General features: G+C 39.4%; 1 protein-coding gene across 1 annotated transcript in view; it reads left to right on the forward strand.

The window, feature by feature from the left end:
- The window catches only part of SGCD (sarcoglycan delta), a 293,989-nt gene that overhangs the window by 222,241 nt on the left and 55,623 nt on the right, over positions 1-16,125 (forward strand). The window contains exon 6 of the mRNA XM_079771674.1: positions 4,055-4,127. Within this exon, the coding sequence (XP_079627800.1) occupies positions 4,055-4,127 (73 nt within the window). The remainder of the gene's footprint in view (positions 1-4,054; positions 4,128-16,125) is intronic.

Consider the following 16,125-nt stretch of genomic DNA (forward strand, 5'->3'; position numbering starts at 1 on the left):
AGAGAGAAACATCAATCAGCTGCCTCCTGCAAGCCCCCAACCAGGGGTCAAGCCTGCAACCCAGGCATGTGCCCTGACTGGTAATCAAACCAACAACCCTTTGGTGCACTGGACGCCACCCAACCACCTGAGCCACACTGGCTAGGGCAATGACCCCGAGTTTTATACTTTCAAAGACATCTTTGATTTTCCTTTCAAGTTTTAATCACCATTTGTTACTAATATGTATTTTCATTTGTGAGATTATTACTCATTATTTAAATTTGTTGTACACTGCCAGAGGACACTACATTGTACTACATTATGAGCTCCATATCCCTATGGCTCACCTCCAGAGCCCCCTGCTGGATTCATATTTCTTAAATAAATTGAATGTTGGGTATATCAATCCCACCATGCCCTTCTCCTGGTCCTTTGGGTTCATCCAACCATGTAATTTAGAGCATTGTAAAAGAGCAGGGCTGGAGGCCTTACAAAGTATCTAATCCCCACCCCCACTTTGTATAATAAGTGGAGAAATAAGACTAGAAGGCAAATTGAGGAAAGTCGCATAATGAGCTTATACAAAATCAGCACTAAAAATCAGGGTTTTGGTTTCTCAGTTCTCTGATATTTCAGAAAATCAAATCTTTCCTGCTCCCATTTTCTTATCTCCAGTTTTTAGATTGACGTCTTTTCTCTGTTTATAATTTAATATTGGTAGAGAAACATATTCTTATCAAGTAAAATATGGTTGTTATTAAGGGTTGTCATTCAGGTTATATCTACCCAAGCAACATGAATTAGAAAACTTAATTCAAACATTGGTCATCAGATATTTTAACTCTGCATTTTAAACCTGTTGAGCATTTTGGTCCCACCATTTAAACCCAAAAATGATTTTTAGTCTGCGTTAGTTAATACAGAAGCATTAATCATAATTATGCCAATATTAATGAATGTACTTCAAGAAAGAATTTACCAGAGCAAACTCCATTAAGCTAGTTTAATTCCTTAATCAATTTTCTAAACAGTACACTTGAAACCATTTCTGAACTTTTTAGTTTTCCTTAAAATTATTGTGTGTAAAATAACTTCTTCTTCATGTATAACAAAGGTTTGCTCCATCATAAACTTTTCTATCTCCAAGTTTACTGATAACTTCAATCATTGAATTTTTTTTCTGGTGTGTCCTATTTCTGTCAAATCCAATTTTCCTGTACCAAATTATGCGGATATAATTTTTTTCTTTCAGTATTTAGTTCATAGCTATTTAGTGTTAAGCACTTTAAGTGTTGACTATTTTTTATAAAATTGAATTTCTCCAAGTGAATTTTTTGAGTTTTAAAGAGTTATGATCAAGTTTTGTTGTCTTTATAGTTAGTTTCATCTACAATAGATTTTGCTCTCTACCATTTCGTCTCTTATAAGGTTTATTTTCTGGTGATTATTTCTATCAGTTAAATGCAGTTCGAAGTGGACAAAAATCTGTTTTCTTTTACTTTTTTCTTCCTTAATGATTTTCTTTGATATTCCAGATTGCTCTGTTTTCCTGGTAGGGAATGGAAGTGGCTAAAGACAATCATGTTTTGATTAGATTGTTACTTTATGACATTTTAGATTGGGAGAGAAAACAATTTAGCTCGAACACTTCTCATCCCCACCCTCATTTTATAGGAAATGAGGAAAATCAAGGGCCAGAGAGGTTATCTGACTTGCCCAGCATCACAGAGAGAACTAGATGTTAAGTCTCCTGACATCCAGGACACTTAGAGGGGAAAGCATGACCAAACTGAGCTTCAAACTTGAGTACAGTTTCCAGAGAGAAGAAGCTGGCTCTTTTGTTACTATGACAATGAAGTGCATTTGAGATTTTTTGAAGAGTTTACCCCTACCTGTGCTACTAGGGGAAACAGAGCCATGGAGCTGATTCAAAACACTTTGGATAGATCCTGTCACAAGCTTTATAAGTTCCTGATGGATTGTGAGGAATTAAGTTATTGGGCAGAGAACTAGCTAATGGAAACACATTGATGAAATCATTTTTGAGGGACATTAAATGGAACTTAAAATAAAGCTGAAATGGCTTTATGGATTTTTCACTCAAACTGTTTATGAACATTTATTGCTAGTAAATTATATCGTGTCAAAGAAGGAATAAGTAGGTATGGCTTTAATAGAAACCTTTTTGAAATAATAAAATGGAGAATAATTTATTATCCAAGAATGGGTAGAGGAGGTGGGATGGGGGAATTGATGCTGATGGATGCTTCTGGGAAAATGAAAAGCGGTGTGAAAATCAGAAACCTGTGATAGTACTTGAAAAGAAATGGTCTTTTTGAAAAGTATTAGAAACTCATCTCAGTGTACATAAAAACTTTTTTTAGAAGAGGGGTGACAGTGGAAAGTAGCAAGTATTACTTGAGGATATAAACATTGGTATTTGTCTGTATCTCAAAAAAGATGAGCAAGTAGAGAGTGACTTAATCTGCTGAAAAAGACAGTGTGTCATAACAGTCAAGGTTATCCATTCCAGTGCTGAAATAGCTCCATTTAAGTCCTGGCTCTCTCTCTTTGCTGTGTGACCTTAGGAAAATTTCCTGACTTCTCTGAGTCTCGGATTCCACATCTATATATATAAAAGCCTAAGCGACCAAATGAACGACCCACCGGTGGACCAGTTTCTATGATGTGCACTGACCACCAGGGGGCAGATGCTCAATGTAGGAGCTGCCCCCTGGTGGTCAGTGCACTCCCACAGCCAACCTCCCGTGGTCCCTCCCCCCAGCCAGCTGGCCCGATCAGCCCAGATCACCGGCCAGGCCAAGGGACCCCACCTGTGCACTGGGCCTCTAGTCCATAATAATAATAGGTATTTATAGTCTCTATCTCACACAAAATATTTGCTTAAAATAATAGTTATTGTTCACCGGGATATTCTTTGAATATGTAATGTTAAGTCGAGTTATTATTTTCTGATTTTACTTGCAATAGTCTTTTACTCATATCAGAAAGATGAAATATTTCCACAGTTGCTACAAAAGTAAGGAAATCAGTTCATCCTCCTAGGTTCATCAGTATGCCAGGATAAATCTGGATTTGGAATGACAGTAGTTAATGGAGGATTTTTAGATACTATAATAATTGCAGGAGGATTGTAGAAATTCACGTGTGAATGCAAGATATTATTCTGCCCCTTCTTACAGCATCAAAGAACTATACCAAATGTATAAAAATAAACACCTTTGCCTCAAAGTACAGGATATTGCCTAGCTAAGTTTAATTGAAAAACTAATATCCACTGCAATTATCTGTGATAAACTGAGGCTTAAATGATTTGAAAACACTCTGGGAGCAGACAAATCAGATAATCACAATCTTTATGGCTAGAAAGGTTCAGCTGGCATTGACAAGTTGTGAAGATAAAGGCTTATAGCAAAGTCAACAGCTAAATGTCTAGACTGGGTTGGGGATCAATGTTAATACTCAAAGTGTAAAAGTGCTGAACTTCAAATGATCTCTCATAGTGTTGTGTTTAACTTTCCCAGATAATAATAGTGTAGAACTTTGTTTACTGAAAAACTTCTGCCAAATTGTCATTAGGCAAATATCTCCCAGTCTTACAGTGCCTTCCACCATCTAGCATTCCTGCCACTGCCTAGGCGTTGTGTTCTGTGGTCTGTGCCCTGGCTGCACTCTGAGGGCTTCAGCTGCTGTTTTTCCAAACATTTCCACTTGGGTGACTATGAATAGTTTATGAGGGACCAGAGTCAGACTGTGCCAATTCTAGGCATCTTTTTTAATTCTTTTTTTTTTTAAGCCAACATGGAATTTGCCTCATGGGCTCACTCTGATCTCAGCAGGAACACTTTCAGAAGAGGTTCCTTGTTTTTTCAAAGGCTGTTTGCATGAGTTGATTTAATGCTCTCCTATTATGGAGGCCGAAAGCCAGTGGCAAAAAAAAATATGTGTGTATTGAGTTGTGTCAAGGATTCACTGCATTTAGCTGATTGTGCCCCCAGGTAACACATCCAGCAGTCTCCAACTTCTGTTTGCTTTTTTCTCTTGTTTACAGGAGCAGAGGGCACCGTGTTCCCTAAATCGATAGAGACACCTAACGTCAGGGCAGACCCCTTCAAGGAACTAAGGTAAGTTTCTGACTTTGCGTTTATCGATTTAGCATCTGTTTCCTTTCTCTGTGCCACGGGCTGATGATCCATTTTTGAATCCGTGTAATGTAACAGCATCACAGCATGAATATGTAAACCGGAGCAGTTAGAAAGGACGAGAAGATAAGCTGCAACCAGGAGAAAATGTTCTCTGAGGACCTGAAGTTGAGGGTTTGGAGGAAGAGGTTGTCCACCGTGTGTCATTGTGAGGTTTCGGATTGATTGTTGCAGTGTGTGTTGCTTGCTGTATTTTGTGGTACCAAAAACCTACCCAGTTAGAGAACTCATCAGTAATTGGTACTGATCAGCCCAAAGAAGAGTGGTGTCTCTGAGAAGCTGAGCTCTAAATGCAATGCAGGTTTTTATTTTCCCTGGAACGATATGGTGGTAGAACTACCTCTGTGGGTATTCTGTGTACTGGTTGGTGTTCCTCTTCGGGTGTCTATACGGGGGCTGCCTTTAGCAGAAAAGGACTCTACAATGTTGTGTACTTACCACCAACTATGGAAAACCAAGAAGAACAATAGACATACAGACAGACAGATAGCTAGATAGACAAACAGAGATAGAGAGTTGGCTTAAAAACCATTCCTGCCACCTAGCGACCATCCCCAACTTTCCAAAAACATAAAACATGGTATGATGACACAAATATAACTTTAATTTTTACTGTATACTTGTAGCCATGAAAGGTTCGGTAAATGCTGGCTGTCTTCATTTCCCGTAGTTCTTTTAACTAAAAGCGGTCGTAGATCATCGTAGCTAGCATGGAATAACTACTTCGGAAGACATCAGCCGTGAGCTACTGGACTTGTATTGTACAATCTGCTGTTTCACAGTGCAGTCAGACCCAAGACCTGCGCTTTTCTGAAAACAGCCACGACCAGGTTGGAGCTTGTTTCCTGAAACAGAAACACGTTCCCAGTCAGTAGAGACTATATCACCTCATTACAAAACCCACTGCCTTCTTGCAAAGCCTGTCTGTCTGTATGAATATAGGGAAATAAATTGGGCCAAAGGAAGAGGATAATTGGTGGGGAGTGAGAACCTTCCCTTAGCAAAACCCCACCTAGAGTGGGCTGTATTGTTAAGATTATACACCATTCTGCAAGGTTTTATATTTTACTAGAATAACTGTTGTCATCGGGGCTTCCAGATGCCAGAAGTCACTTGAGTATCTGTTAGCTGGAGCCTACGTTTCCTATTAGACACTAAAACTAGAATATTCTAAGCAAATCTACCCAAGGAGGCCTGTGTTTTAGGAGAGAACATGTTCTCTCCATGTAGTGAATCCTCAGGTCTGTGATATAAAAACCCTTTCCAGACCAGCTAAGAGGTGGCCAGGGTCACTTTGTTTTCACATCTTCCTTAGCAGCAGGGTTATTATTATTATTATTATTATTATTATTATTATTATTTTGCAGAGCTAGTCAGTAATTAGTGCTTATCAGTCCAAAAATAAGTGTTGTCTAAAAGAAGCTGCACTCTCTATGTAATACAGACTTGTTTCAATGGAACAAGCTCTCCATTACATGGAAGACTTGAGAAATATAAGAGTTGCTGGATTTAGGCTCACTTTGCTTTAAATAGAAGAATAAATTTTCTGTAGTTAAAAACAAACCCAACCCACACCAAACATAAGACAACTCTCCAAGCATCAGCCCACTTTAAAGATCATGCCCTGAAGGACATAGAACAGAGTATTTGCTCATAGACGGCTGTCGACACACTTCCTTGATATGCAGCTTATGGGAACTCCTGGAACTCACCGTAAGTTAAACCTCCACAGTCACAACGAAATTTCTAAGTTAATGCAACTAAATAAGGACTTCAGGTAGTTGCTTATTCTAAAAGTATAGGCATATTCCACAGGGGCTAGAAATAAAATGTTCTGATAGGAAGCATAAAATGATTTTAATATGCAATTTTAAAACTGGTGTTTTGTTTGCACCTGTTCAAATCATGGAGATGCTTGATAACCTGAACTGAGTGAGGAGCCTAGAATGTGATCATTTAGCCCCTTCATCCTTCTGGAATTTTTTTCTTGATGGCACGTTGTGGGAGAATCTCTGACCAATTGAAAGGATGATGAAATGTGGTGGATTGATTAGTCTAGATCAGTTTCACATTTATCATCTAATGGTGGCACATTGTACTCTGTGCTACTGATTGGAATTGACCTTGGCTATTGAGTAGGCAGGTAATGAACTTGGTTACTGAGCCTCCTGGCCTCTGGCTTTATAGTTGGATCCATTTTACTGATCCAGCATATGCATGCTGGTGTGTCTTCTGGGCTTAGGAAAGTAGAGTCATCTAAGGGAGGTCCCTGGACTTGTACCAGCAGGTGGCGCGGAGTGAACTGTTCAGGTGAAGCAGAAGCAGTGACTCCAGGACTCCTGGGTGGCAGCACGATGGAGGGGAAAGAGCACTGAGATGTGAGTCAGGGACTATTGCAAACCCACCATGTGGCCTTGAGCTAATCCTAGAGCCCTGCTCTCTGTAAAAAGCCAGGTCACTTCTAGCTCCAAAGAGCTAATCCCTTTATAGTATTTTACCAGATAGATAGATAGATAGATAGATAGATAGATAGATAGATTGATTTTATCTGCTGCCTTCTGCATGCCCCCTGCTAAAATCGAGCCAAAAACTTGGGCATGTGCCCTAACCAAGAATGGAACCAGTGACCTCTCAGTGCATGGAACAGTGCTCAACCAACTGAGCCACACCAGTCAGGGCTATAGTGTTTTACTTTTTATTTTAAAATAAATTTAGATTTAAAGAAGAATTGTAAAATTCATACAGATTATTCCCATGTTCCTTTTAACTGCTATTCTCTAATGTTAATATCTTACAGATCTATGATATATTGATCAAAACTAAGAAATTAATATTGTAGTCCTGTAAGATCTTATTTTACATAAGATTTGTTTAAAAGGATACAAGTACCTGAGTGTCTTATAAATTAAAAAAAAAATACACAGAAAGGAGACTGCCCTGGCTGGGTAGTTCAGTTGGTTGGGGGCGTTGTTTCATACACCAAAAGCTCACAGGTTTAGTTCCCATTGAGGGCACATAACTAGGTTGTGGTTTCTATTGCTGGTCAGAGTGCATACAGAGGAGGCAACTGATCTATGTTTCTTTCTTTTCCTTCCTCTTTCTAAAAAGTAATAAAAATATATCCTCAGGTGAGGATTTTAAAAAAAGAGAGGATGTAAACAAAAAAGTCATTTGTTGAGATGTGAATTATTGAATCTTTAAAGTCCCCAATGCAGTTAAGTTGGAATGTTTTTAATAAGGGTTTTTAAAAATAATAATCTATACTCAGATGTTCTTGGTCTTACTTATTAATGGGAAACAAATTGAATTAAAAGACCACAGCTTATTTATACATAGATTGTCTTCTAAAATAAGCAAGCAAAACTTAAACATCCAACATGTCCCTCACTTAATCCAATCAATCAAACGAGAGAAAACAGTATCTGTTGTAGAGACCTTCTCTGTTAGGATAACATTTGTTTCCTCAAACCCCTACCTTGGCAGCTGGGAGGGTTTTGTTTGTTCTTTTATTTTTGTTGTTGTCCTTGTTTGCTTGTTTGTTAATGAAAGGCAGATTTTAGGCCTCTGGCATTTCTTCCTAAAAGATCTCCATTCTCAGGGAACAAGCTGGTAGCTTCCTTTCTGCTAGAGTTTTGGTTTACTGCTTTTCTTTCCAGAGTTACTATAGTTACCATATTGGCAGAGTTGGCTTAAGGTGTTTGTAAATAATCCAGGGTTGAGCTGCAAATCACAAAAAGAGGGTTGTTTCTCTTCAGACAAATAATGAACGTTAGCGAGGTCTACACTCATCCCCCATCTGGGACAGTGTTTGTCGACCATTCTGCAGGGCTATTCTGAAATAAGGACATGTCACTCCAGATTCAAGACTATACTTAAAAATGTACCAGCAGCCCTAACCAGTTTGGCTCAGTGGATAGAGCGTCAGCCTGCGGACTGCAGGGTCCCAGGTTTGATTCCGGTCAAGGGCATGTACCTTGGTTGCAGACACATCCCCAGTGGGAGGTGTGCAGGAGGCAGCTGATTGATGTTTCTCTCTCATCAATGTTTCTAACTCTCTATCCTTCTCCCTTCCTCTCTGTAAAAAAAATCAATAAAATATATTTTTTTAAAAATGTACCAGCACTATACCTATCCTTGAAATAAAATAAAAAAACTCACTTTGAATAGAAACTGACTTTAATGAATTCATGATTTTAGAATGTGACTATTTTAAATGTTCTCTTGTTCGCTGCTTTTCTTCCTGGAGTCTGCATAAAGACATATGGAAAACTCCCTGATCTCAGGTTGTGCATGATCTGAAACAGGTCCTGCATACGTGTTTTCTGTCAGAACAGAGGAGGCTACCTTTGAATGCCTACCTTGTTCTAAGTATTCTTTTCCATTGTGACGTTTCCTTGTAGGATTCTGATCCTACAGGACCAAGAAATAGAGTGTGAAATCCTATTCCCCACACATGTGTTAGGGCAAAGGAAAAGAAAGAGAGAAGGTTATATAGACCGCTGTACATATAGAACCAGCTCTGGTCCTCTAAATATAACTAAAAGCTAGGAAGGAACCACCACAGGGCAAGAAGCCAACAGGTCTTTCTAAAAGAAGTCTGCACACAATTACACGGGGTGGCGACCTGATTCTCCATTTAATGTCAGAGCAGCAGCTGTTTACCAAGTATTTTTTGGTTTGTATTAGGAATCAATGCATGTGCTCAATTCTTGGGCTGTAGTTAAATGAGTACACAAGTAATTTATAGTGAAGGAGAATAAGACAGAAGTGAACCCTAAGGTGCCCTTTTCTCCATGGGTCTTAGCAGTAGACAGATGGAGAAACTACAGGGATAAAGGAATATTTACCCTTCACTATTTGAGCTAGTTCCATCTTTCCCTTTGCTTTACTTATCAAAAGTTCTTATTTTTACAAATGTGATCGAGGTTATATTTTAAAGATATTAATCTTATGTGTTCTGTTTTTGTCTCCTCTCTCTACATTATAATCTGCCATTAGAAGCCTGGGAAGGATAGAGAGCAGATAGCATCATGGGGATTAAATGAGGCTAGGATGTAGGGGAAGTCCCATGCAGACAGGGAGAGGAAGTTGAAAACGCAGCACTATTGGTCTCTAGTGAATTGTGGGAAGAAGAATATGGGAAATGTAGGGAAAGCAGGTTTTGAAATAAATGCCATGGTGACCTTTCTTCTCTGAGTCACGGAGGGAAGAGACTAATTAGACAGGAAAGTCAAAAGGAAAGGGCTCTAGGAAGCCAACTTGCAGGGTGGTCTCATCACCCCTACATTGTCATGAGGCTAGAGAGAAAAAAAAAGAACCTGGGTCAGCACTCTTAAATCTCCTTTAACTCCTGGGGGATGGTTGGGGAAAGCGGGTTTATAGAAGCATCTCTGTGGTGTTGTGTTGAGTAACTAATGGTGCAGACAGGCATGCTCCTGGGCAGGTTCCCTGCAGTGGGACTGAGGGCTCCACAGCAGACAGTCCAATGGAGTGGAAGACATGCCAAGACCTCAGTGTCCACCAACACCTTTGAGACCTGACTTGGTGGGAGCTGAGTGAGCACAGAGAAAACTAGCCAGAACTCCCTCACTGAGGACTTGAGCCTGGGTTGCTCACCTGATGCCAGTTAGAACAACATCTGTGGAATTGATTTACTTGTTAGTCACCACAAACTCACAGAAATCCCCTTCCCCATATCCATAATGATATCCTAATGAGGGAGAGGAACATTTATCCTAATGAGGAAGTTGGAACTTTTCAATCACAGAGAAGATACCAGACTAGAATAAATTTATTTTTCCCCAACAATGCATATGGATAAGTTTGAGAGAAAAATTAAGTCAGGTAAGAACAATAAAGAAATATCATTTGCTCTCATGGATGAGTGTGGTTTATAAAATGGCCAGTCTGCAATACAGAGTACGATGCCAGTCACAAAGTATCTTACGGGACTTTGCCAAGCCTTTCTCTCTGTGTCTTGTAAGGACCACCGAGTAGTATAATCACAAGGAAAAGGCACTTTCAGTATCCATTCTCAGGCACCTGCTATTGGTGATGTTCATTTCTCTTCAAGTCTTGAGTCAGCATTGATTCGGACTGTAGTTCAGATCAGATGCTTTAAACATACACCCCAAAAGTGGTTCTAGAGTTTTAATATTTTATACCAGCAAGATATTGGGGGAAACACCTTAATAATCAAAACTTTCCACAAGCCTTCCTCAAAACCATTACTATAGTATCTATGAAACCTTCAGCCATCAGCCATGTGCAATGAGGCTCCTGATTGTCCCATAGGGCGAACCCCTTTTCATATGAATTTGAGAGAGGCAATGTGACACATTCTTGTTATCTAAGACAAGTGGCTTTTATTTAAAAATTAAAATTATATCTTTTAGATTAAAATTTTAATGTAAGGGCCTAAAATGTGGAAAGAAAATTATTCAACAGATAAAACCATATGGGGTGGTAATAATTGCACTTCTTATTCATGTTGTCAGGGCAGGTATGACATCAAAAATAAGTGTTAACCTCTCATCCATTCAGAGCAGCATGGGTGAGTGTATATTTGTTGAAATTTCTAGGCTGAGGTTACCTTCTGCCTCAAAGCAGAGCACAGAGACTTTATTATTGTTTGTATCTTTATTAAAATGTCAGCTGCTACCTTTTATTATGTAAAATGTGTGATGTAGATTATTGTATTATTCTTGAAAAACACACAATTGCTTTTAAATCTTCCTTTCTTTCCCCTTAGTGGGATGGCCCTGCTGGATGTGTAGACAGAAATCTTTCTTAATTACACCCTTCATGATCCTGGCTCTAAGCCAGACTTGTTTTATTCCAATTATAACCTTTTCAAAAAAAGAGTAATGGGAGTTTAGAGAAACAAGCTGACTACAGTTTTTACTTGAAATAAGTTGAGAACTAGAAATGATCCCTTTTTTAAAATTAGCCAGTAGATATCTTTTTTTATTATTATTATTGATCCAGAATTTTTCATGGTTTGTTAGAATATAATATAAATGAGAGTGAGACCATCAGATGTCAGAACTAAATAACCTGGCCTGATTTCCTGGCCAAGTTGGGCCAACCATCACTCCTTTTTCTGCTGTTCTTCAGTGGCTCCCACTGACTTGAAGATAAAATTTCAAAACAAAGCACTCACCTGAAACCTGCAAGTGATGATCTGGTTCTACATGATAGCCTCAGCCTCTCATCTCCTATTACTCTTTCCACTCCTTCCAACCTTTTCTTCTTTTTTTTTGTTTTTGTTTTTTGTTTTTGTTTCTCCCTCTGCTCTCCTCTCTGCTTTCCAGTCCTTCCATTAAATTTTTAATTTCTCCTCTCCGATTTCAATTTTCAAATGTTCTTTATTCTATGGTGGTTCCCTTCTCTAGCATCCTGTATTAGTTTCATGTATGGACTATCCTTTCTTTACTTTTTGATACTTTCAAGTTTCTTCTGTTCTCTATTATTATTATTTATTATTATTATTATTATTATTATTCAGGTTTCTGGCTTTTTGATGGGACTTTTTCAAATGGTTGGTGATTCATGGATGTCTATTCATTTTTGAGAGCTGAGTAGTAAGAATCTGTTGGAAAGTTTTGTTCACGTGAATGGGATTCATTGAGGGGGGTGCTTCCAGGTAGGGTTATCAGGCTGGGATTTTTAGGTTGGTGACCCCAAATATCTGAATTTGTAGGTCTTTTTTTTCTCTTGGGCCAGTTTTTCCAGAGAAGATTCCTAACCCCTTGTTTGAGATGAACTTTGTGGCCAAGGTGTTCAGGTGAGGACTAGGAGGTCTCATTCTTCAATATATAATTTTTCACTTAATTTTCTGTTTCCAGTATAGCACAGCTACTCTCAGGTATCCTATCACAGAGCCTATAGTTCAAGTCTTCCGTAGTATGTCTTAGTCTGTTTGGGCTGCTATAATAGACTGTGTGGCTTATAAACAACAGGAATTTATTTCTCCTAGTCTGGAGGCTGGGAACTCCAAGACACCATCAGATTCAGTGTCTAGTGAGAGCACACAACCTGGTTCATAGATGTCCATCCTCTTATTATGTCCTGATATGGTAGGAGGGATAAGGAAGCTCTCTAGGGTCTCTTTTATAAGGGCACTAATCCCATTCATGAGGGCCCACCCTTGTGACCTAATCACCTCCTAAAGGCCCATTTCCTAATACCATCACATTGGTGATTAGGATATGAAGATATGAATTGGGATGGGTGTACAACATTTAGTTCATCACAGTGAGGGTGGCCTGATCGCCTGTGTATATACAGTGGTGAAATGTCTAGGAGTCTGATAGTCTCCCATGAAAACCTCAACCAGTCTTCCTAATTGCAGCCCCTCCAGACACTCCCAACCATATAGGTGCATGTTGGCTCCCATTCCTGCACCAGGCCAGGATTCTACAGTTTGAATTCGCTTTTGGCTTTATTTTCACCAAACCCACAGGCTCTTAAAGTTCAGTTTTCTGTCATCTGCTAATGAAGTTCTTTTTTTGCTGTTTTCTTTTTCATTTCCAAAGCTTTGTCAACATCTTTCTTCTACTCTTGCTGCTTCTCCTTTTCTTTATCCTTGTTGGTTTGAGCCCTTTTTTGGTCCATTTACTCACTGCATGGTCTACAGCAGCAGTTCTCAACCTGTGGGTCGTGACCCACAGGTTGAGAATCGCTAGCAAGGTCGCCTAAGACCATCGGAAAACACAGATATTTACATTACGATTCATAACAGTAGCAAAATTACAGTTATGATGTAGCAACAAAAATAATTTTATGGTTAGGGGTCACCACATGAGGAACTGTATTAAAGGGTTGCGGCATTAGAAAGGTTAAGAACCACTGCCTTAGAGCTTCCACTTAGAGCCTTGCCATTCCCTTTTCTTGAAACATTCTTCTCTGCTTTTTTTCCTGGATAATCCTATTTATTTTTCATCTCTCAGCTTGAACTTTACTTCCTAAAAAAATCCTTTTTGGCATATCCTTAGGCTTATCATGGTCTGTCTGCTACAAACACACAACCCCTACACTTCACTTTTAAATTCACTGGCTAAATGTCTTCTACATTTACCATTGCCCACAAAGGGGTTTAGATTAGATGAATCATTACAATGTCCATTTTCCCCAAAAGCATGGGTGGGGGGGAGCAAGAGTAAAGGAGAGCTGTCAAAGTCTCCTGGAGTCCATAATCTTGTCTAAGCACTGATTAATAATATGTCTTTTGTTTCTATTCATACTAAGTCATTTTCAAAAGGGAATCATTTATTCGTCTTTCTTTTACAACCAGTCTCAAAACTTTAGGCTCCTTTTTTATCCACGGGTGTGCACTAGTCATACTTCAGCAGAGCTTTGCTTTACTTGGGGCCTCTAGTCTGCTGTTCCTATTCATTTCCTCCACCATAATAATTCATAGAGGAATGCCAAGTCCCCTTTCACCCAATTATACATTTCATCCCCATACCCTATTCACAAAGGGAGATGAGTTTTCAGTTCTTTTGATTTTTTTTTCCAAAAATGCCACCTGCCTCATTAATGACAATTTTCCTTGCCTAGCATCTGAGCGCAGGCATACTCACCCTGGAATAACAAAGCACAGAGGAATTTGAATCCTTGAACAACTAAGTGCCATACCCCTAACCTTGAATAGAAAATAGATGCTAATAAATTCAAGGTCTTAAAAATATGAATTATAGTCATTTCACACTTAGTGGCAGCTTCATGCTGAAGAAATAGCTTAAAACTTAATTACAATGCTTGTCCCTTCATTAAATACAGATGACATGCCTCCGATAGATATTTTGCAATGACATCTGAGGAGAGGAGTTGAGAAACTCATTAGTTTTTCATGATGGAGAATATCGACTGGGTACTGATTAAAGGAAAGTGTTTACACCCTTTTTAACATGATGCATCTGTCTATTAGTTCATGGTTCTCCCTGTGGTCCTCAGGGAAAGCTCTTTGGGAAATGATGAAAATGACTTTTAGTCTTTGAATGCAGACATGTTGTAGAAAACGTGCATGATGAGTGGGATTGAAATGGAAAGCAGGAGGCGTTGAACTTCTGATTGCCTGCCCCTGCAAATGACTGGGCTGCACTTTGAGGACCATTCACGAGACACACAGCCATAATGGGTTGGACACATCCCCCTCTCAGTGCTTGAGGAGCTATTACAGTACAACATTCAGCCCTTCAGTGGCTCATTCTAAAGCTAGAAGTCAGTTCTTAGGGAATGATGTATGGAGGAAGCCAAATGTAAAATCCCCCTCTCTTTGTGCAAGTTGTAATATTCTTACAAAAAGGAAATTTTCTCTTTATTCTCTGTTCCTAGAATGGCAAAGATGTGAGGGTGGAGAACCAAAAGTGAGATAGTGTAATGTAAGAAAGCAGTTTCTAATTGTCTGAAGTGGTCAGTTATTTCCCTGATAGTCATGAGCTTCCCGTCACTGAGACTCATGTAAAGGGGACTGTCATTTCAAGACTACTCTGGAGATGTGCCAGGCATCAGAAAGAAAGAAGACTTTAACTAAAGATTAAATCAGATTCGCTCTAATATGAAGATTCTAAGACTCGGGCTTCAAAGTACTCACAGATACAGTTTTAGCAGAGACCCCCTCATTAAGTTTAAATTCCTTGAAAAGGCTCTATTCATTGAGTAGTTGAAGAACAGAATCTGTGAGCAGCATTGACTAACTCCTTTTTATATTTCTTTGCACTGGGGGGTGTTTGGGGAACAATTGAATTTCTTACAGTGCTTTGTAAATTTCAAAGCATTTTTAAAAAACTCCCGCAAGTGGGACAAGAGGGATTGACCATGTTCTCATTGTACAGATGAGGAGACTGAGGGTGAATATGTGACCGAAGGAACAGTCCCTGTCCTTGTTGTGAGCTCAGTGAGATTTTGAGGTTTTGGTCTCTGGCACAGGCTGCAGCCCGGAGGGAAGGTTAGATGCAGAAAGAGCTCTTGGCCACACGGCCGACCTGGGATCCTGGTTTCGCCACCTGCTAGGGTGTGATTCTGGTAAGGTTTTCAAGCCTCTTTCTGTTTCTGTTCCTCATTTGGAACAGGATGTTAAGAACAGCACCAACCTCAGAAGGACTTGTGAGAACTAAATGGCATGACATATAGGAGCTATTTCAAGCATTTCCTAGAGCTTGGGGTTTTGTTGTTGAAGCAACAGATTATTACTCACTCTAGATTATGGCCAAAACGAATCTGTCTTGGTGATTGGGTAGTTTTGCTCTATCATATTTCTCATAGGTAATGGTCAGCAACAGGCTAATAGCCTATTTTGTACAAGTCAATATAATTGAGACAACAATAAAACAAGTGTGAGCCAATGAATTGGCCCAATATCTAAAGTGAACTTTAACCCAGCTTTTGAAATTCTCTAAAAGCAAAGGCATTTGTCGTCTGTGTGAGACATGAGAGAGGCAAACCTTGTCATAAGGAGAGAAAAACTGGGAGACTTTAACACTCCACAAAGGAAGGTAGAGCGGTGAGCAGTGATCACTGTGGTTATGAATGAAAAAATGAGTGTTTTAAGCTCTCCTGCCACAAAGAGCTTCTGAGCTTCTGAATTGCAGTATGGTGAGGGATGGAGGTGGGGGCTTTCTTTTTTAAAAAAGGAAAAGTATAACATTTAAGTATCAAATGTTCTAAAATCAACTAACTCGAACATTATAGAGACTAAAATAATGTCCCTCCTGGCTCCTTCAGCCATTCATAGGCAGGAGATGGAGGCTAGGTGAGCTTCCCTGGAGGTCCAGACTCCGCTGGAAGTCCAGAAACCAGAGCCCTGCCTAGGTGCCTTGGATCCCGGCTGCTGACTGCTGCGGGGAATCAGTGGCTCTCTTGCAACCCCAGAAGGAAAATGAATTCACACGTGAAACTCAAATGAGGGTTTTTTGTT

Source organism: Cnephaeus nilssonii, assembly GCF_951640355.1.
Source record: "Cnephaeus nilssonii genome assembly, chromosome: 5".
Taxonomy (NCBI): domain Eukaryota; kingdom Metazoa; phylum Chordata; class Mammalia; order Chiroptera; family Vespertilionidae; genus Cnephaeus; species Cnephaeus nilssonii.